This window comes from Notolepis coatsorum (assembly GCF_963971535.1).
Source record: "Notolepis coatsorum genome assembly, chromosome: 13".
Classification (NCBI taxonomy): Eukaryota; Metazoa; Chordata; class Actinopteri; order Aulopiformes; family Paralepididae; genus Notolepis; species Notolepis coatsorum.
Window position 1 is genome coordinate 108001590 of NC_140177.1, and position 21552 is coordinate 108023141.

General features: G+C 43.4%; 1 protein-coding gene across 1 annotated transcript in view; it reads left to right on the forward strand.

The window, feature by feature from the left end:
- mast3a (microtubule associated serine/threonine kinase 3a) overlaps nucleotides 1-21552 on the forward strand; it is a 276511-nt gene that overhangs the window by 60397 nt on the left and 194562 nt on the right. Inside the window, exon 2 of the mRNA XM_084328022.1 lies at nucleotides 244-275. Within this exon, the coding sequence (XP_084184148.1) occupies nucleotides 244-275 (32 nt within the window). The remainder of the gene's footprint in view (nucleotides 1-243; nucleotides 276-21552) is intronic.

A 21552-nucleotide genomic window follows, 5' to 3' on the forward strand; every position in this document is an offset into this window, starting at 1 on the left:
AAACAATAGAGTCCTTGCACAGACTACTTGTGTAGTTCTCTTGATGATGTGTTCCACTGTGACTTGTTTACAAGATCCAGTAATAAGACTCCAAATTATTTATATTTCTCATACATCAACACATAGCATTGTCTCTTCCAACATGGAGGCCTCTGTTGGGGATGATTATTATGAATTTTTTATATATATTTTTATATGCTGGTTAGAATTAGTCTAATGTTTCCTTCCATTCTTCTATTTCAGAAAGAGCTGAGTCTTCCACGCAGAGGAAATGTGTAAGTAATATTACGACACTGATAGAGATGTCTCTCACCCTCTCTCTCTCTCCTTTGTGCCTCCCCTTTTTCAGTTGCTTGTTGTGTCTCCCCCTTTCTCTATATTTAGTTAAATGAAAGTTTTGATTGGCATGAATGGTAATCAACTATACAATAATAATTGCCTAAAAGATTTACAATAATATTATACAGTATATCATCAGGGGTGCAGTCATAATATGGGCGGAGGCCAAACGGTATCCTATTATTATGCAAAGTCTAGGCACTTATCACCTAGACTTTGCATAATAATAGGATGCGCGCACTTCGAAGCCCAAACGCCGTTTGACCGCGGTTGCCCAGCACTGCACCACTGTATATCATCATGTTGTTCGGTACGGCACCACTGTATATCATCATGTTGTTCGGTACGGCACCACTGTATATCATCATGTTGTTCGGTACGGCACCACTGTATATCATCATGTTGTTCGGTACGGCACCACTGTATATCATCATGTTGTTCGGTACGGCACCACTGTATATCATCATGTTGTTCGGTACGGCACCACTGTATATCATCATGTTGTTCGGTACGGCACCACTGCAGTCCCGGCGCCATGGGCGGGCATTAGGGGGCCGGGCCCGCCCACTGAGTCAGCTGTGCCCACCCTGGCAAAAAAAAAAAAAAACGTTTTTTTTTTTTTTTTAATCAAAGTAAACTATCCAAATCCTTAGTCGGGGACAGCCCTAGTGGGCACTGATGTCAACAACAACACTACTGAAGCTAGCACGGCACTCTGTGAGAATTCGTTTTCTACCCTCAAGAACGTCTTTACAGAACATCGCCTTAGTATGCTTCATCGACGCAACTAAGGCCAATTTAATTCAGTTGGCATTTGAGAAGGACTTAACAAAAAAGTTCAGGAATGAGTGGAGGAGCAGTGTTTTAAGAAGATTTCACTCTGTCCCCAAACGCCGCTTGCCGCTCTACTTATGATGGTGAGTAGCCTGTGGAGGAATTTTGTCAGTTATTTTTGTCAGTTCAGTTCAGTTTGTCAGTGAATTCAGAAGTGTTGAATAAATGGAGACTTTTCAAAGATATAGAATAGAATAGAATAGAAATGTATTATCCTGAGGGAAATTTGACACTGCAAATCACTCAACATTAAACATTTAGACAGAACAAGTCACAAATAAGAATAACAAAACAAATGGCCTAAGAATAGAATAAAATGAAATAGAATAAAAGATACAGTAAATAAATACAGTAAAAATATACTGAAGTCTACAGTAGGTGTAATATTGCACAGTGCTGTTTAAAAAGTAAGAGTCCAGGAAGATGGTAATTGTCACTCTGTGCTCAGTGATGCAGTGAGGCACAGTGATGCATTGTATAGTTTGATGGCTGTCGGAATGAAGGACTTCCTGTGCGATTCAGTGCTGCATTTAGGTAGTGTGAGCCTATAACATGCTCCTCCTGTCAGCCAAGTCTGTGTATAGTGGGTGGGAGGGGTTTTCCCTGATGGCCTGGAGCTTAGCAAGGCTCCTCCTCTCCGCCACCCTTGCTAGAGTCCAGCTCCACCCCAACCACGCTACTGGCCTTCTTGACCATCTTATCCAGCCTGTTTGTGTCCCCTGCTCTCAGTCCGCTGCCCCAGCAGGTCTGTTATATATATCCCTTCAGTCTGTTTTTGTATAAGTGAAAGTTCTTAAGATAGAGAGAAATTTGATTTTTCAATTGCCTCTCTGCTGTTTAGTTCAGCACCGTGGGCAGCGCCAAGCAAGCCACAGCACCGCTGTCCCAGCTGAAACGTATAAAAGGGAACCTGTGTTGAAAAACCATTGTGCCCCCCCGAGAAAATGTTATGCCCCCCCACTAATTTGTTTCTGCAGCCTGGTCTGCACCACTGTATATCATCATGTTGTTCGGTACGGCACCACTGTATATCATCATGTTGTTCGGTACGGCACCACTGTATATCATCATGTTGTTCGGTACGGCACCACTGTATATCATCATGTTGTTCGGTACGGCACCACTGTATATCATCATGTTGTTCGGTACGGCACCACTGTATATCATCATGTTGTTCGGTACGGCACCAGACCGGCCTGGTGGTGTTCGTGTCGTCGGCTCTTGCGTAATGCTTGCAGTTTGTCACCGCAACAGACAATTACTTGGCACTTTGGTGGGAGTTGGCAGACACCTTTCTGAAGCTGTAACTTGTCTTTAGGCCTGCCTAGAAGTAAATGCAGTCTCACTGCCCGGATGGGTTTTACAAGAGCCCTGCAGGGGAGAGGGGAGAGAGGGAGAGAGATGGAGGCATAATGTCCTCCCTGGCAAGATAAGAGAGGAAGGGCGACACGGATAGATATTTTTGTAGGACGTCTGATATGAAGAGAAACTGATGTGACGTTGTTGTTGTTTCTCTAATGGTGAAAAATGGATTGCTGTATATCTTATATATATATATATATATATATATATATATATATATATATATATATATATATATATATATACAGTATATATATCTTGTTTTGTCCAGTTTAGTAAAACTAATGGATTGGAATAATAATTAGTATCGGCCAAACTTCAAAAGTGTGGAACTCATAATCGGTATAATAAACCTCCTGGAACCCCCACAAGGACCCCTTAGGGACCCCACATTGAGAACTACTAACTACTTATGGTAGGAGGCTAGTGTCCCTGTGTACCTACCTTCCCTCAAAACCACCACCAGACCAGTGGAAAGTGTGTCCCAACATGTGTATTCCATGGATATAGACACAGTACCATCTGTTATTTTCCTTGGATGGAAATCTATTAATTTATGTTCCTGTCTCATTGTGTTTATATTTGCGGTGCGATTATTCAGTTTCCTCTAGAACATGTTTTTAAAGAGAGTGAACAGTCCACTGTTATTGAGATGGTAGGAAGGCTGAGAGGGAGACAGAGTAAGGGAGACACAGGAGAGAAGGATCTTTATTGAGACGGTAGGAAGGCTGAGAGGGAAACTGAGTCGGGGAGACACAGGAGAGAAAGTTCTTTATTGAGACGGTAGGAAGGCTGAGAGGGAGACGGCGTAGGGGAGACACAGGAGAGAAAGTTCTTTATTGAGACGGTAGGAAGGCTGAGAGGGAGACGGCGTAGGGGAGACACAGGAGAGAAAGTTCTTTATTGAGACGGTAGGAAGGCTGAGAGGGAGACGGCGTAGGGAGACACAGGAGAGGTTCTTTATTGAGACAGTAGGAAGGCTGAGAGGGAGACTGAGTAGGAGAGACGCAGGAGAGAAGGTTCTTTATTGAGACAGTAGGAAGGCTGAGAGGGAGGCAGAGTAGGGGAGACGGGAGAGACGGTTCTTTATTGAGACCGTAGGAAGGCTGAGAGGGAGACAGAGTAGGGGAGACACAGGAGAGAAAGTTATTTATTGAGACAGTAGGAAGGCTGAGAGGGAGACAGAGTAGGGGAGATACAGGAGAGAAGGTTCTTTATTGAGACAGTAGGAAGGCTGAGAGGGAGACAGAGTAGGAGAGATACAGGAGAGAAGGTTATTTTTATAGACAGTAGGAAGGCTGAGAGGGAGACGGAGTAGGAGAGACACAGGAGAGAAGGTTCTTTATTGAGACGGTAGGAAGGCTGAGAGGGAGACAGAGTAGGAGAGACACAGGAGAGAAGGTTCTTTATTGAGACAGTAGGAAGGCTGAGAGGGAGACAGAGTAGGAGAGACACAGGAGAGAAGGTTCTTTATTGAGACCGTAGGAAGGCTGAGAGGGAGACAGAGTAGGGGAGACACAGGAGAGAAGGTTCTTTATTGAGACCGTAGGAAGGCTGAGAGGGAGACAGAGTAGGGGAGACACAGGAGAGAAGGTTCTTTATTGAGACTGTAGGAAGGCTGAGAGGGAGACAGAGTAGGGGAGACACAGGAGAGGTTATTTTTATAGACTGTAGGAAGACTGAGAGGGAGACTGAGTAGGGGAGACACAGGAGAGGTTCTTTATTGAGACCGTAGGAAGGCTGAGAGGGAGTAGGAGAGACGCAGGAGAGAAGGTTCTTTATTGAGATCGTAGGAAGGCTGAGAGGGAGACAGAGTAGGAGAGACACAGGAGAGAAGGTTCTTTATTGAGACGGTAGGAAGGCTGAGAGGGAGACAGAGTAGGAGAGACACAGGAGAGAAGGTTCTTTATTGAGACAGTAGGAAGGCTGAGAGGGAGACAGAGTAGGAGAGACACAGGAGAGAAGGTTCTTTATTGAGACCGTAGGAAGGCTGAGAGGGAGACAGAGTAGGAGAGACGCAGGAGAGAAGGTTCTTTATTGAGACAGTAGGAAGGCTGAGAGTGTTCAGATCTTTCAAAAATGTTCATTTGAATCCCTCCGAAAGGGTCTGACAGGCACCACACAATGGATGACTCAATGGTTGGTCATTGGTTTGTTTATTTTAAACAGACCAGTTGAGATGTTTTCCCACAATACAGATGACCACAGTTATATATAGTTTCTTTCTTTAGGTAACCATAGCTTAACTGTCCATAGGTTATAGTTACGACTTCCACAGATAACTGTCCATAGATAGTTATAATTTCCACAGCTTACCATAGGTCAAAAACCTGTGAAACAGAACAAAATGCACAGTAGCATACACATTAAGCATAATATTAATAGTTATTTCATACATACTAATCAAACCTGCATGTCATGTCCCCTTTAACAGTGGGCGAAAGAGGGAGAACTACAATGACTACATTTACCAGAATGCCTGGCAATGTTTACTTCCTCCTCCGCAACACACGCAAGCCACTCAAGCCCATCGTCTCAGACTCAAACCCACACAACGAACCCACACAACAGGACAAGACAGCAGTTCTCATTCATAGGAGCACACACACACACCAAAGTTCCCCACATGAATCTCACGTGACAAACCGGCAAAGCCACAGAGGCACTAGCTCAGCGTGCACCATCGGCAAAGTATGCTAGCCTAGCCACAAGCTAGCGGCAAACATTTAAGCACAACATTCATTAATTTAGCCACCATTCCCCAACAACCCTGTGTACATGCAGATATTATCGGCAGGCAGCAGCCAATGTGATACATTACATTGTGTTTATAGGTGACATAGCCAAGTTAATGAAGTTTCAATCAATTAATCAAGTGCACTCACCAACGGGCGATGTGATCCTATCAGAGTTCTCTCTACAATGACATCGCCACCATTTTAAAAAGGCAGCTGCGCCAACTGCGCATGCTCACAAGCAGAACACCTGTTAAATGATTTAGACCCCTTTACATAGATCTGATCCTTATATTAAATAAACCAAAAGTCTTGACATAGAGGGAGACAGAGTAGGAGAGACGCAGGAGAGAAGGTTTTTTTATTGAGACAGTATGAAGGCTGAGAGGCAGACAGAGTATAGGGGAGACACAGGAGAGAAGGTTCTTTATTGAGACAGTAGAAAGGCTGAGAGGGAAACAGAGTAGGAGAGACACAGGAGAGAAGGTTCTTCATTGAGACGGTAGGAAGGCTGAGAGGGAGACGGAGTAGGAGAGACGCAGGAGAGAAGGTTCTTTATTGAGACCGTAGGAAGGCTGAGAGGGAGACAGAGTAGGAGAGACACAGGAGATAAGGTTCTTCATTGAGACAGTATGAAGGCTGAGAGGGAGACGGAGTAGGAGAGACGCAGGAGAGAAGGTTCTTCATTGAGACAGTAGGAAGGCTGAGAAGGAGACAGAGTAGGAGAGACACAGGAGATAAGGTTCTTCATTGAGACAGTAGGAAGGCTGAGAGGGAGACAGAGTAGGAGAGACACAGGAGATAAGGTTCTTCATTGAGACAGTAGGAAGGCTGAGAGGGAGACAGAGTAGGGGAGACAGGAGAGACGGTTCTTTATTGAGACAGTAGGAAGGCTGAGAGGGAGACGGAGTAGGCGAGACGCAGGAGAGAAGGTTCTTTATTGAGACAGTAGGAAGGCTGAGAGGGAGACGGAGTAGGCGAGACGCAGGAGAGAAGGTTCTTTATTGAGACAGTAGGAAGGCTGAGAGGGAGACAGAGTAGGGGAGACAGGAGAGACGGTTCTTTATTGAGACAGTAGGAAGGCTGAGAGGGAGACTGAGTAGGAGAGACGCAGGAGAGAAGGTTCTTTATTGACAGTAGGGAGGCTGAGAGGGAGACGGAGTAGGAGAGACGCAGGAGAGAAGGTTCTTTATTGAGACCGTAGGAAGGCTGAGAGGGAGACAGAGTAGGAGAGACACAGGAGATGAGGTTCTTCATTGAGACAGTATGAAGGCTGAGAGGGAGACAGAGTAGGAGAGACGCAGGAGAGAAGGTTCTTCATTGAGACAGTAGGAAGGCTGAGAGGGAGACAGAGTAGGAGAGACGCAGGCGAGAAGGTTCTTTATTGAGACCGTAGGAAGGCTGAGAGTGAGACATGTAAAGTTGGTACATGTAACCACCATATCCCATGTACAATAACTGGGATAAGCTGATATTCCAACTATGACAAACCTGTAAGTGATAATATGCTGCTCATATTTGGTTCTACACCCTTGATTACTTTGAATGTGGGATGACTGCAGTTTTAAGTGCAGCAGACTGTCAGCTGTCAGCATCAACTCCACGTGGATGGATATAAGTGGGATGTAGTCTGTTTAGCCACCTTTTTATTTGACCACTGTCTCACTGGGTCCCATTGTGATAACAGGCTACTGAGGCAGTGAGGACCCATATCTGGTCTTATTTTAAATTTTTTATAAACCTATTACCTCCAGTCGATGGCCAAAGTAACGGCAGTAATCACCAATATACATATACAATATACATTTTATAGCCTCAAAAATACTATTTGCATGTAACTTTCATCAATCCCTTACTGCTTACTATAATCTATACTAGGAATATCGATCATGATGATTTATATCGGGTTATAAAGTTACGGAACATTATGAAAAAGTATCATGGTAGTATGATGGTCATTTTAGATTTACCATGGTGCTGGTCATTGTAATATTTTACAATGGTACTGCCATGGTACCATGTTTTACTTAAATAATACGATGGTATAATCCAGTGCTTCTCAAACTTTTTCTGTCAGGCCCCCCTTTGGCGGACCAAAATATTTTGGGCCCCCCCCCCCCTCGCCCCAACAAAATAGTCATGAAATGGGCCATGTTTAAATTTATTGAAATAACACCAATATCGTGACCTTTCAAATAATTGACAACACCTTCCCTCGCGAGAGCCACCTTGCCTCGCTGTGAAACAGCACTGCAGAATGGTCAGCTCCCATCCCCTCACACAGCACAGAGAACAGGCGCACTTTCAGGGGTCGGTTTTTGATGAAATTTACCACGTTTATAACTTCTGTCAACCTCATTCAGCTCAGGGCTAAGCTGTCTTGACGCTAGCACCTCTCTGTGAATTTACAGTGCGTCCATTGCGCGTTTGACGAGACCCCCTTGATGAGCGCCTGTAGCCCCCTCCTTTTCCCTGCCATGGCCTGCGCACCGTCAGAGCAAAAGCCCACACAGTTCTCCCATTTCAGTCCATGTTCTGTCAGGTAACTGTCAATAATTTTGAATAGCTCATCAGCTGTCGCTCTGTTTTTGACATATTTGCAAAACAGCAGATCTTCACTCAGTGACTGGGAATTTACAAAGCGAACATAGGAAATAAGCAAACAGTCTTTATTGCTGTCAGTCTTTGACAAGGCAACACGCATGTCATCCTCAAGGCTCAACTTGGCCCTATATTTTGTTTTCAGAGCTGTCATGGATGAAAAGCCAGCTTCACACAGATATGTGGTGCTGAATGGTATCAACACCTTAACTGCTGCATCATGAGATACTTGGTACTCAGCACCACACTCTGAAACTAGCTCTCCAGGTGGTATCAGATGAGATTTCAATGAGTTCTTCCAAGAGTTTGGATGGAGATGTGTCAGGAAGCTTTGTCTCAATGTTGTCTGTAAAGTTTTTTTTTATCCAGAGTAACTTGGTGATCCTTTTCTGTGTTTTATTAAATAATGATTTTCAGATTTTGAGAAATGGTCAAACTTATCAAATATGGTATTTTCATGGGGAACAGTGCAGCTGCAACAGATGGCACTTTAGTGATAATTTTCTGTAATAAAAAAGAAAAATGTATCTCAAGGCCCCCCCTGTCATGCCTCTGCGCCCCCCACTGGGGGGCGCGCCCCACACTTTGAGAAACACTGGTATAATCCAATCAAATCCTATTTAAACCATGATACCGATGGTAATATCATGGTATTTCCATCTTTTCTGGGTCACTACCATCATTGTTGTGATCAAGAAATTATGGGAATACCATCATATTTTTTATATTGTGATACTTTTTTCACAACGGCAAACTCTTCTTTGGTGAATACATAGGTTGGTATAAATTGGGTTTCGGTAGATTTAACCTCCACTACATCACTTCCTGGGGTTGACTCATTGTTTTTCACCATGGCCAACGAGGACATCAACAGGAAGAGGGTTAGTAAGGGTTCACTCTGTTGTTGACTGGATTGCGGTTGGGAGACTTACTGGTATCGCAATGTCACAGACACAATGGGAATATTCACAAATATTTGTACATGAATTTGAACAATTGGCATATGTTATGAAACGCTGAAATTAAAGTCGATACTTGCCTGTTGCCACTAAAGTTGCCATGTTCCTCAAGTTACCAGCTGTGACATTTGAAACCTGTAGCATTTCCCAGCTGGACTTTAATTCAGACGAAATGAGATCCATAACTGATGGCCATGGTATCTATGTCAACCATTTATTTAACGTTCATCATTTGACAATTGACACCATAGACACACAAGAGCTGAAAGAAGTAAAAACAGACATACAGTCATACGTTTATCCCGTAACCATGGAAACATACAAAACACTGGCTAGCTCTATACACAAAACATGAAGATCGAAAATATAACACAAATTACACATTCAATCCATCACACATACCTCTTCGCCTTCCAGCTAGGTACTAAAACAAGATAAAAAGGGGATGATTTCCTTCACGAACGTTTTTTCCTTATGAGAGATATCCATATTGACGTTTGTCTCTCTTGTCAACCGCTCCTCTGACACGCGCAACAGTTAACCGGTTACCTTGTTACCGTTGTTACGCAAGAGTAACCACGGTGCGAGGGGAACCACTGGCGTTTTCAAAATAAAAGCCAGCGAAAACAATTCCACATAAAATCAAGTCAGAAATACATAGCACATGGGCGCTCCAGTAGCACACCATGTACCGCGCTGTGTCGCGGATCGGCCGACCCGAGTTCGATTCCCGGACCCGCCATTATTTGCCGAATGTCTTCCCCTGCTCTCTCTCCCGTTTCACCCTCATTGCATCTGTTGGTCATGTCTGACCAGGAAAAGCGATAAACGTTTTAAAGAAAAATCTTAAAAAAAATTAAAAAAAAATACATAGCACTCAATAACGTTATAAACAAATGATATTGGTTCTTTACAAAACCTGATGACAATACATTTATTAAAAACACTTCATCTATCTATAGACGATGATAACACTTATTACAAACATTTCATCAGTCTATAGAAGATAATACACTTATTACAACCACTTCATATGTCTATAGACGATAATAAACTGATTACTACACTTAATCTGTCTATAGACTATAATAAACGTATTACAAATACAAACACTTCATCTGTCTATGATACATGTATTACAAACACTTAATCTGTCTATATGATACACTTATTACAAACACTTCATCTGTATATGATACACTTATTACAAACACTTAATCTGTCTATAGATGATAATAAACTTATTACAAACACTTCATATGTCTATAGATGATACACTTATTACAAACACTTCATCTGTCTATAGATGATACACTTATTACAAACACTTCATCTGTCTATAGATGATACACTTATTACAAACACTTCATATGTCTATAGATGATACACTTATTACAAACACTTCATCTGTCTATAGATGATACACTTATTACAAACACTTCATATGTCTATAGATGATACACTTATTACAAACACTTCATCTGTCTATAGATGATACACTTATTACAAACACTTCATATGTCTATAGATGATACACTTATTACAAACACTTCATATGTCTATAGATCAGCGGTTATCAAACTACGGGTCGCAACCCAAAGTGGGGTCGTGGACATTGGCAAGTGTAAAAAAATCATTTTTTTTTTAATGTTCTGGCAACATATGCCTCATTTTATAAATGTGTATTGATAACATAGTGCTGTAATAAAATGTTCTAATATGCATGATCAAGTTCAACACTGCTTTTATTTTGATATTCCTTAATTCCACATTGAAATTACGCGACATTAAGTGTGGGGTCGCCAAAGAAAATCCTAAATAAAATGGGGTCATGGTATAAAAAAGTTTGAGAACCCCTGCAATAGATGATACACTTATTACAAGCACTTCATCTGTCTATAGATGATACACTTATTACAAACACTTCATCTGTCTATAGATGATACACTTATTACAAACACTTCATATGTCTATAGATGATACACTTATTGCAAACACTTCATATGTCTATAGATGATACACTTATTACAAACACTTCATATGTCTATAGATGATACACTTATTACAAACACTATCTGTCTATAGACTATAATAAACATATTACAAGCACTTCATATGTCTATAGATGATACACTTATTACAAACACTTCATATGTCTATAGATGATACACTTATTGCAAACACTTCATATGTCTATAGATGATACACTTATTGCAAACACTTCATATGTCTATAGACGATGATACACAGTGGCTCGGGAGTCTGGAGGTAGAGCAGTTGTCTGTTAATCTGGAGGTTCCCGGTTCGATTCCCACTCCTCCCGGGCAGCGTGTCAAAGCGTCCTTGAGCAAGATACTTAACCCCTAACTGCTCCCGATGTGCAGGTTGGAACCTTGCATGGTTGCCTCTGCCGTCGGTGTCCGAGTGAATGGGTAAAATGTGAGGAACAAATTGTAAAGAGGTTTGGATAAAAGCACTGTATAAATGTACCATTTACAAACACTTAATCTGTCTATAGACGATGATACACTTATTACAGATGATAATACACTTATTACAAACATGTCCTCTGTATAGATGATGATACACTTTATTACACCCCCTTCCGGCTCTCGACATGAACGGTCGCAGAATATCCAGCTCTTGCTGTTCCCATGGAAACCAACAACAAAAACCAGCAAAAAGAAGATATATATACAGGAATATTTGCGCATTTCTTGCTCGCCATACTTTGGATTACAGACGTGTGCCTGAATTCAGCACAGAATCGTCAGGAAACGGCGGTGGAAGGCAACAAATGCGGAAATCTACAGTCCCATTGTGACTTTTACCTGTTGAATGGCTCGGAGAGGAAACATCCGGCTATTGGAGCGGCAACTATTCAGACTGTTGACGGCGAATCCCGAAAGAAAGAGACTACCCCCGACAGGCAAGTTTAATAGAAAATCGATGTTTTTATTGTATTTGCTCCTGTCTGGAGACATTCATCAGAACCCAGGACCTGTTTCAACGCGCCAACAGGCGAAGAATCAACGGCTCCTCCTCACATCGACGCCGGCCGTCGACATCAACAATCATCCACGCAGATTTCACAAGAGCCAGCGGATGCACCAACCGGCCAGCAGGCGGCGACATGCCCTCACCGAAGCCCCTGCAGATGAGGCGAGATGCGATTCATTGATTGATTGATTGAAAAGTTTATTAACAGATTGCAGAATGGGTACAGTACAGCTCGATACATACAATTGTTAAGAGGATGCAGACCTGAGAAAGACTTTCGTCTTGTTTCCATCAGGGTCCCCCATTTTCAATTCATCATATGACACACATGACATATAGATAGACAGTACTGCTACATCTATACATTTATGACATACCAGATTTTCAAATACAGTACTGTTTGTGATACTAAAAAAATCCCGAAGAAGAGTATATACATTTGACATAGAAACTGTGCATTGGGGGAGGTTCGGTAGGAGGGGTGGGGCTGTACATTGGAGGTGGGGGGGGGGGGGGGGGGGGTTGGGTAGGGGGGACACTGTACATTGGAATACTGACATACATTTGACATGGAAACTGTACATTGGAGGAGGTTGGGTAGGTGGGGTGGGGTTGGGTGGGGCTGTACATTGGAATACTGACAAAGCCATGCTTGGTCTTTATTGTAGGAGACGAACGGGACTATCTACACACTTGGTGCCTCCTGCACTTCTGCAGGCCTACCAGGCAGCCCAGAGACCGACCTAAGAAGGAGATGTATCCGCTGTGCTCCCTCCGTAGATGATGTTTCCGGACGGCCACCATGGAGGAGTAAGCAAGACAGGATCATCGGTCCCGGAGATATACACATCTACTGACATTTCAAGTGTTTATTTGAGTGATTAGCACCACTATGTCCTTGCTTAAGAGTGTACCGTATCTCTCTATTTTCTCCTAATGCAATCTTATTGTTTAAAGGACTTGTTAGTCTACAATGCCCTCAGAGGGGAGACAGGTTACTATATTCATTTGATTAATGGCTCTGTACCAAAGGGAATGAATGAAAAAATGTTGTTATCCTGCTTCCTACAAGTGACTTTTTATTACTTTTATTTTCATGAGTATATTATTATTATTTTATGAATTGAGAAGTTTTCCTTCTGTTGTAGTGGTTCTTTGCTTATAGAATTTTGTGTTTGCTTTTGGCTTATTTAAGTTTCTGGTAAAAATTTGTTTGCAACATGCTACATTAACGAGTCCTTACTCTGGAGGTCAAAGTTCACTAGCATTCCCAAGCTCACCTCTATGATGTCACTTCCTGCCCACATGGTATATAGCTCCCATTTTTACAAGCTATCACTGCTAGCCTATTACACTGAAGATGGAACAACTGTTCCGAAACATGTCTGTACTATAGGCTGCCATTAAAAACAATTTTTTAAAATCTGAGAGTGCTGGTCCGGCCTTCGGCTTTATTCTGCTTAAATGTTTGGGATTTCAGCACCCAGTGTCATATACTGAGAGCGCGGTCTAACTTGACTTTTGGTCTTTATTGTACAATTGGGTTAGGACATTTGTAGGGGCCAGTTTTGAATTGCAGTCTCCCGTAGGTGTTCTTTGAGAGCTTGCAACCAGGGGACACAGATCGACGCAGGACGTCGAGATCACCAGGGACCCGCCGGCTGGCTTGGCTAGCCCCGCCATACTAGCTAGGCTACCCGGGCCAGGACAAAAGGCAGACCCACCCCCCCTCCCCCACAATGGAGGACTTCCAGACACATCTGTGGACAGCGACCAGCCCCCCCCCCCCCCCCCCCCCCCCCCCCACGTCGCGGGCTTTCACACCGAGCAATACAGACACCAGGATCATCCCCACCCCCCCTCCTAACAACAATGGTCACAGGACCCCATCCCCCCCTCCCCACCTACCGCCACATGAACAACCAGACACCACCCCCCCACCCGTCGCGGGACACCCACCCACCCTCAAAGGATCCCCCACCCCCCCCCCCCGGACATCACAGAGCCCCCACAGAAGAAGAACCCTACCTTTATCTCAAGGATATTGAAAACACAGCAAATAAAAACGGACTACACATTTTTCATCTTAATGTAAATAGCCTCAGGCACAAACTGGCAGAAATAAGACAACATTTCAGCAGCGGGAAGGTAAACCTACTATGTTTCTCAGAAACTAAACTGGACTCATCAGTAACGGACCCGGAAATTGAATTAGAACTATTCTTTAGTCCGCAATGACAGGAACAGGCATGGAGGAGGTGTCTGTATGTACATCCATAAAGACACCAAATTTATTAACCGTACAGACCTAGATCATGAGGCTATTGAAACTGTTTTTGTAGAAATTCTATTTGAAAGGGCTAAATCTGTTCTAGTCGGCACAATTTACAGACCGCCAGACCAAAATGGCTTTTATGATGTGTTGGATGCGTGCTTAGCTGGAGCTGAGGATACAGAAATGATTCTTATTGGGGATTGGAACACAAATATGCAACAAAAAGATGCACCCGTCTTCAAGTCCTACAATAGGTTTTGTGATCTGCACGGCCTCAGCCAGCTAATCACACAACCCACACGTGTGTGTGAGTCAACTCAGACTACCATTGACCTCATCCTGACCTCTGACAAGTCCAAGATCGCCAATAAAGGGGTTATAGCATGCGGGTTAAGTGATCATTATATGATATTCTGTACGCGCAAAAAGCTAAAACAAAAGGCTGGCTGTCACAAAACAGTCACATCTAGAGACCTCAAAACCTACTCTAGCGAGGCCTTGAACTGGAGGGTCTGGACTGGTCAGATGAGCTCAATGGTACACTGGTTGAAGAAACATGGCTTGGCTTCAAAACCAAATTTTCAACGATACTAAACAACATGGCCCCCCTAAGAACCACCAGGGTAAAAGATCGCGCGGAGCCGTGGATGCACGCTGAAATACTGACCGCTATGAAAACCAGAGACAAAAAATGCTCTGAGTTTCGTAAAAGTCAGTCAAAGCTTACCATAAGCACGAGCAGTGAACTCCAAGCCCACGTGACTGAACTCAAACTGGAAAGAAACAGACTAAGAAATTATGTAAACTCCATGATCAAAACAGCAAAAAAAAAAATCATCAATGACAAAACCGAGGAAAACAAAAACAAACCACGTGGAAATTACTCAATAACCAACTAGGCTGCAGTAAAAAACTTAAAACCAGATTCATAAACATAAAGACGGACAACACGCTCATCACAGAAAAGCTGGATGTAGCCAATTACTTAAATAGTTTCTTCACAAACATAGCCACAACACTGGTAAACAAACTACCCTCCCACTCAGGGCATTATGGGGTAGAACACATAGTAGCATACTACAAGAACCTAGGGGTCCACAAAGACGACTTCAAACTGGAAATGGTAACAACAGATGAGGTACTCAAAAAACTGAGCGCCCTCCAACCTAACAAGGCCACTGGCCATGACAACATCCCCTCCAAATTCCTCAGAGACTCAGCAGCCGCCATCACCCCAGTCATCACACACATAATAAACCTCTCCATAAAACAGGGACACGTCCCCAAGGACTTCAAAATTGCGAGAGTGACCCCTCTGCACAAAAAAGGCAGTAAATTAGACCCAGGCAACTACCGCCCTGTTTCTATCCTTACCTCCATCTCGAAAGTCATGGAAAAAAATTTATACGAACAGGTCGAAAAATACCTTGCGGAAAAAAATCTAATCTACGAATTCCAATCTGGCTTCAGAACATCCCACTCCACTGACACATGCCTTCTCTATTTAAACGACCACATCAAACAAGAGGTGGACGCGGGCAAATACTGCGGCATGGTCATGCTGGACCTACAAAAGGCCTTCGACACTGTCAATCACACCATTCTGATTGACAAGCTAAAAGCAATTGGTTTTGATAGTCTATCAGTGAGCTGGATGCAATCCTACCTGGAGGGGAGAGAGCAGATGGTGGAGGTAAACGGTACCCTATCCCCCCCCCTCACAGTAAGCTGTGGTGTTCCACAAGGAAGCATACTAGGTCCGCTACTGTTCCTAATTTATGCAAATGACATGTCGTCAGCTTGTGACTGCAACTTGTTCCTGTTTGCGGACGACTCAGCCCTGCTGGTCTCTGACAAGAACAAGTTACAGGTTGAAAAAACCCTCAGCTCAGAACTAGGCAAAATCTGCATATGGCTCGCTGATAACAAACTATCATTACACATGGTCAAAACAGAGTCCATTCTCTTCGGTTCAAATAACAAACTCAGCAAGACCGACGGCTTCTCAGTTACAGTGGGTGACAATATTGTCACAAGGAAAGAAGATATTACCTACCTGGGTTCCATCCTAGAGGCAAATCTTTCCTGTGACAAAATGGCATCCAATGTAATAAAAAAAGTCAACCAACGAACTCGATTCTTGTACCGGATCTCCTCACTGGTAAACAAGAATACCCTGAAGACTCTAGCAGGAGCACTCATTCAAGGGTACTACGACTATGCTTGCACCTCATGGTACCAAAGCACCTCAAAGGCGCTAAAAACAAAATTACAAACATCTCGAAACAAACTGGTCAGACTACTGCTTGACCTTACTCCTAGAACCCACCTCACCCCTGCCCACTTTGACAACCTAGGATGGCTTAGAGTAGACGACAGAGTACAGCAACTTGCAATGGGCCTGGTCTACAAGATACACTACACGACCAAGGTACCCATGTACATGTCAAAATACTTCCCAAAGGTCAGTGAATACCACAATCACAACACCAGAGGGAGCTCCACAAATCATGTTAAACCCAGATTCGGCTCAAACAAGGGACTAAACACGTTTCGCAATTATGCCACATCAATGTGGAACGCCCTACCCAAAGCTGTAAAGGAATGTGAATCACTACCCACTTTCAAAAACACTCTCAAAAAACACCTAAGGGAGACTGCAACTCGAAACTGGCCCCTGTAAATGTCCGAACACAACCCCCTCCAATGTACAGTAAATTACCAAGTATGGTCTTGTCAATAATCCAATGTACAGTTTTGTTTGTACAGTTGTACAGTGTCCCCCACCCACCCCTCCTACCCAACCCCCCCCCCCCCCCCCCACTCCTACCCAACCCCCCCCCCCCCCCCCCACCCACCCAACCACCTCCAATGTACAGTCCCCCCCCACCCCCACCTACCCAATCCAATGTACAGTTTCTACGTCAAATGTATATACTTTTTTTTTTCTGGACTCTTTTTGTATCACAAACAGTACTGTAATTGCAAATCTGGTATGTCATAAATGTATAGATGTAGCAGTACTGTCTATCTGTATGTCATGTATGTCATATATGTTACGATGAATTGAAAATGGGGGACCCTGATGTAAACAAGACTAAAGTCTTTCTCTGGTCTGCATCCCCTTAACAATTGTATGTATTGAGCTGTACTGTACTGTACCCATTCTGCAATCTGTTAATAAAGTTTTCATTCATTCATTCATTTATTCATTCATTCATTCATTCATTCATTCATTCATTCATTCATACAAACACATAATATTTTACATTTTCAAGCTAAATTATGAAACGGTTACCGGTGAATGCGTTTTATTATAAAAGTACAATTACACTAACTATAGCCTAGGTAATTAGATCTAATAGGATAACCATAATAGGCCATTTTCATGGCAGACATTTTCATTCGTCAACATAGATAGAATATTGAATAGATTGTATGTAGAGTTCATTATTCTCATCTGTCTCACCAATGACACTGCAAAAATGCGTTCTGTGAAAAGATGCCTATATCTTGGATTCATACCATGGGAAGTAAAACTACAACCATTTGAGGCCATGATCGGCTCCTACTTTTTGGTCTTGGACATCCATTTTTTATTAGCTGTGAAACCTGGTCATACTTTTCACATAGAGGCAATAGGGGATATCTGCAGAGCCGCAAGCCCAACGTCTGGGCGGGGCTTCGGGCCTTGTACTCGGTTTGAGGCGGAGCTTCGGGGCTTGTACTCAATAGGGGGTATCTGCAGAGCCGCAGAGCCAGGCTGGATGGGTTGGAGGCGGGGCTTCGTGGTCTGGACAAGTATTAGTGGTCTGGACAAGTATTTGCACTACTGCGCACCATTTTCAACTTCACTTTCGTCTCGTTGATTGATTGATTGAAAAGTTTATTAACAGATTGCAGAATGGGTACAGTACAGTACGGCTCAATACATACAATTGTTAAGGGGATGCAGACCTGAGAAAGACGTTTGTCTTGTTTCCATCAGGGTCCCCCATTTTCAATTCATATAGACATTTATGACATACACAACATACATGACATTTATGGCATAGGGACATATAGGTATTTAGTACTGATACATTTGTGACATAAGCGGTATTCAAATATACAGTACTGTTACCCCTAGATCCTGACAGAGTATATACATATGATGGGGAGGGGGGACTGTACATTAGGAGGGGGTGGGTGGGTCGGAGGGAAATATACATACGGCGGGGAGGGAATATATACATGCGGTGGGGAGGAGACTGTCTATTAGGAGGTGGTGGGGGTTTTGGGCATTTACGGTGGCCAGTTTAGAATTGCAGCCTCCCGTAGGTGCTCTTTAAGAGCGGTTTTGAATGTGGGCAGGGATTCACATTCCTTTACAGCTTGTTAAAGGGGAACTCCAACATTTTGGGAAATTAGCTTATTTAACATCTTCCCTGGAGTTAGACAAGAAGATACATACCTTTTTTGTCTCTGTGCGTGCATTTAGCTTTGGGAATAGACCAGGGGAGGAAACTAAATTTTTGGCTTACCAGCCAACTGGCGAGTAGATGATTTTTTTTACCAGCCAAACTGATTTTTTACCAGCCAAAAATAAATCGCTAATTGTGATAATTACTTCTTTGTATGTCTTCGTCTAAATTGATTTTCAATCATAGTAATAATAATCACACTGTGTCTCTACTCTTTAAAATATTTATTAGCATAAAACATTAATAAGTGTCTCTACTCTCCACAATATGAGCATACAACATGTATTAATCACACTGTCTCTACTCTTCAAAATATTAGGATATCACATATTAACATGAAAGAGGGAACTATTCTGGACTGGGTTGGGCTGAACTGGGCCGTGAAAGATGCTGGGCTGGACTGGGTTGGGCTGAACTAGGCAGTGAAAGATGCTGGGCTGGACTGGGTTGGGCTGAACTGGGCCGTGAAAGATGCTGGGCTGGACTGGGTTGGGCTGAACTAGGCAGTGAAAGATGCTGGGCTGGGTTGGGCTGAACTAGGCAGTGAAAGATGCTGGGCTGGGTTGGGCTGAACTAGGCAGTGAAAGATGCTGGGCTGGACTGGTCTAGGTTGGACTGGTTTGGGCTGGTCTAGGTTGGGTTGGACTGGGTTGGGCTGGTCTAGGTTGGACTGGGTTGGGCTGGTCTAGGTTGGACTGGGTTGGGCTGGTCTAGGTTGGACTGGGTTGGGCTGGTCTAGGTTGGACTGGGTTGGGCTGGTCTAGGTTGGACTGGGTTGGGTTGGGCTGGTCTAGGGTGGGCCGTTGGACTGGTTTGGGCTGGTCTAGGTTGGACTGGGCTGGGCAGTGAAAGAACCAAGCATTTCACTGTAATGTAATAGCTAAATAAAACAACTTGAACTTGACTTGTTACATTTGCACTCTGGTTGGATACCAAACGTATTCGGGTTGTACTGTACTTGTGCTGTATGATGACAATACATTGGAACCGAATCTCATGACAAGTTGACAACGCTAGGGGTTCAGCAGGTGTATTCTGAATGCCAAGTGTATGACAACATCACCGTTGTGAAGGGCATATGGGCGAGTGGTGATATGGGGGGAAACCCGGTAATAATAAAATGTCACTCGGCTGCATTTAAGCAAAGCCGCTCAGTATAGTCGACTATGTTGAATGCGCGTTATGGTAGCTTGATGCTAGATAGCTAGCCGGCTAATGCTGGTTAGCCTCACGTCCACTTGTCATTCTCATCCGACTTGAAGGAGAACGTCGTGTGCTGTTGTTCGTCCCCATGTCAGACCGCACTGATATCCGAAAGCGACGACTCTACATGCAATTATTTTCATCCACAATGTGTTTTTGTCTAAGTGTGTCTACGTTGTCAAGCCGGTGACAGGAGTTTGTAGGTCTGCGCGCAGTGATCTGTCCACTTCCCCTAGATGCGCGACATCTTCTAGAAAACGAGTGTTCATTGGAGGAGCTTAGAGCGCATCTGTACAACGATGATGTTCATTGGTTATGGTCGGATTATTATGAGGCACAAATGGGAAGAATCAAGGGGGGAGTCAGATTTCGGCTTGTGCCAGTGAGCGAATCAGCAGATTGCAGAATGATTTTTTTGTTTTGTTTTGTAATTACTAGTACTCGCCAGACTGGCGAGTGCTCTTCATGAATCACTCGCCAAACGTAAAAAATACTCTCATTTGGCGAGTAAAGAGGCCTAATTTCCTCCCCTGGAATAGACGCTCCGTTAGCATAGCTTAGCTTCATCACTGGAAGTGAGGCAGATCCGTAGCCTTACAGTGCCTTACAGTGTATTGCAAGGTCTGACATTGACCAAACTTGATATGCATGACCTTGGTGGGCTCTAGGTCAACTCCTGAAAAGGGGGTCAATGTCAGACTTTGCAATCAAAAGTTAGGGGGCTAATAACCCTTGCCATAATTTCAGTGCGCCCCCTAACTTTTGATTGCAAGGTCTGACATTGACCCCCTTTTCAGGAGTTGACCTAGAGCCCACCAAGGTCATGCATATCAAGTTTGGTCAATGTCAGACCTTGCAATACACTGTAAGGCACTGTAAGGCTACGGATCTGCCTCACTTCCAGTGATGAAGCTAAGCTATGCTAACGGAGCGTCTATTCCCAAAGCTAAATGCACGCACAGAGACAAAAAATGTATGTATCTTCTTGTCTAACTCCAGGGAAGATGTTAAATAAGCTAATTTCCCAAAATGTTGGAGTTCCCCTTTAAGAGGATGCAGACCTGAGAAAGACTTTCGTCTTGTTTCCATCAGGGTCCCCCATTTTCAATTCATCATATGACACACACGACATACAGATAGACAGTACTGCTACATCTATACATTTATGACATACCAGATTTTCAAATACAGTACTGTTTGTGATACTAAAAAAATCCAGAAAAAGAGTGTATATACATTTGACATAGAAACTGTGCATTGGAGGAGGTTGGGTAGGTGGGGTGGGGCTGTACATTGGAGGTGGGGGGGGGGGTGGGTAGGGGACACACACACTGTACATTGGAATACTGACATACATTTGACATAGAAACTGTACATTGGAGGATGTTGGGTAGGTGGGGTGGGGTTGGGTGGGGCTGTACATTGGAGGTGGGGGGGGGGGGGGGGGTACATTGGAATAATGACAAAGCCATGCTAGTTTACATAGATCCCCCATTTTCAACTTACCTTCCCCCATTTTCAACTTAACTTTCGTCTCGTTTACATAGGTACATAGACAGTAATGTTACATCTAGACATTTATGACATACCAGATCTAGTAATAATAGAGTAAACTTGTACATAGACAGTACTGCTACATCTAGACATTTATGCAATACCAGATCTAGTAATAATAGAGTAAACTTAACTTTCGTCTCAGTAACAATGTTCATAAAGTGTTGAGTGCTACAGTGTAGGTTAGTTTATTAGGACAAGTGCATGACAGTAAGGTTAGTTAGGGT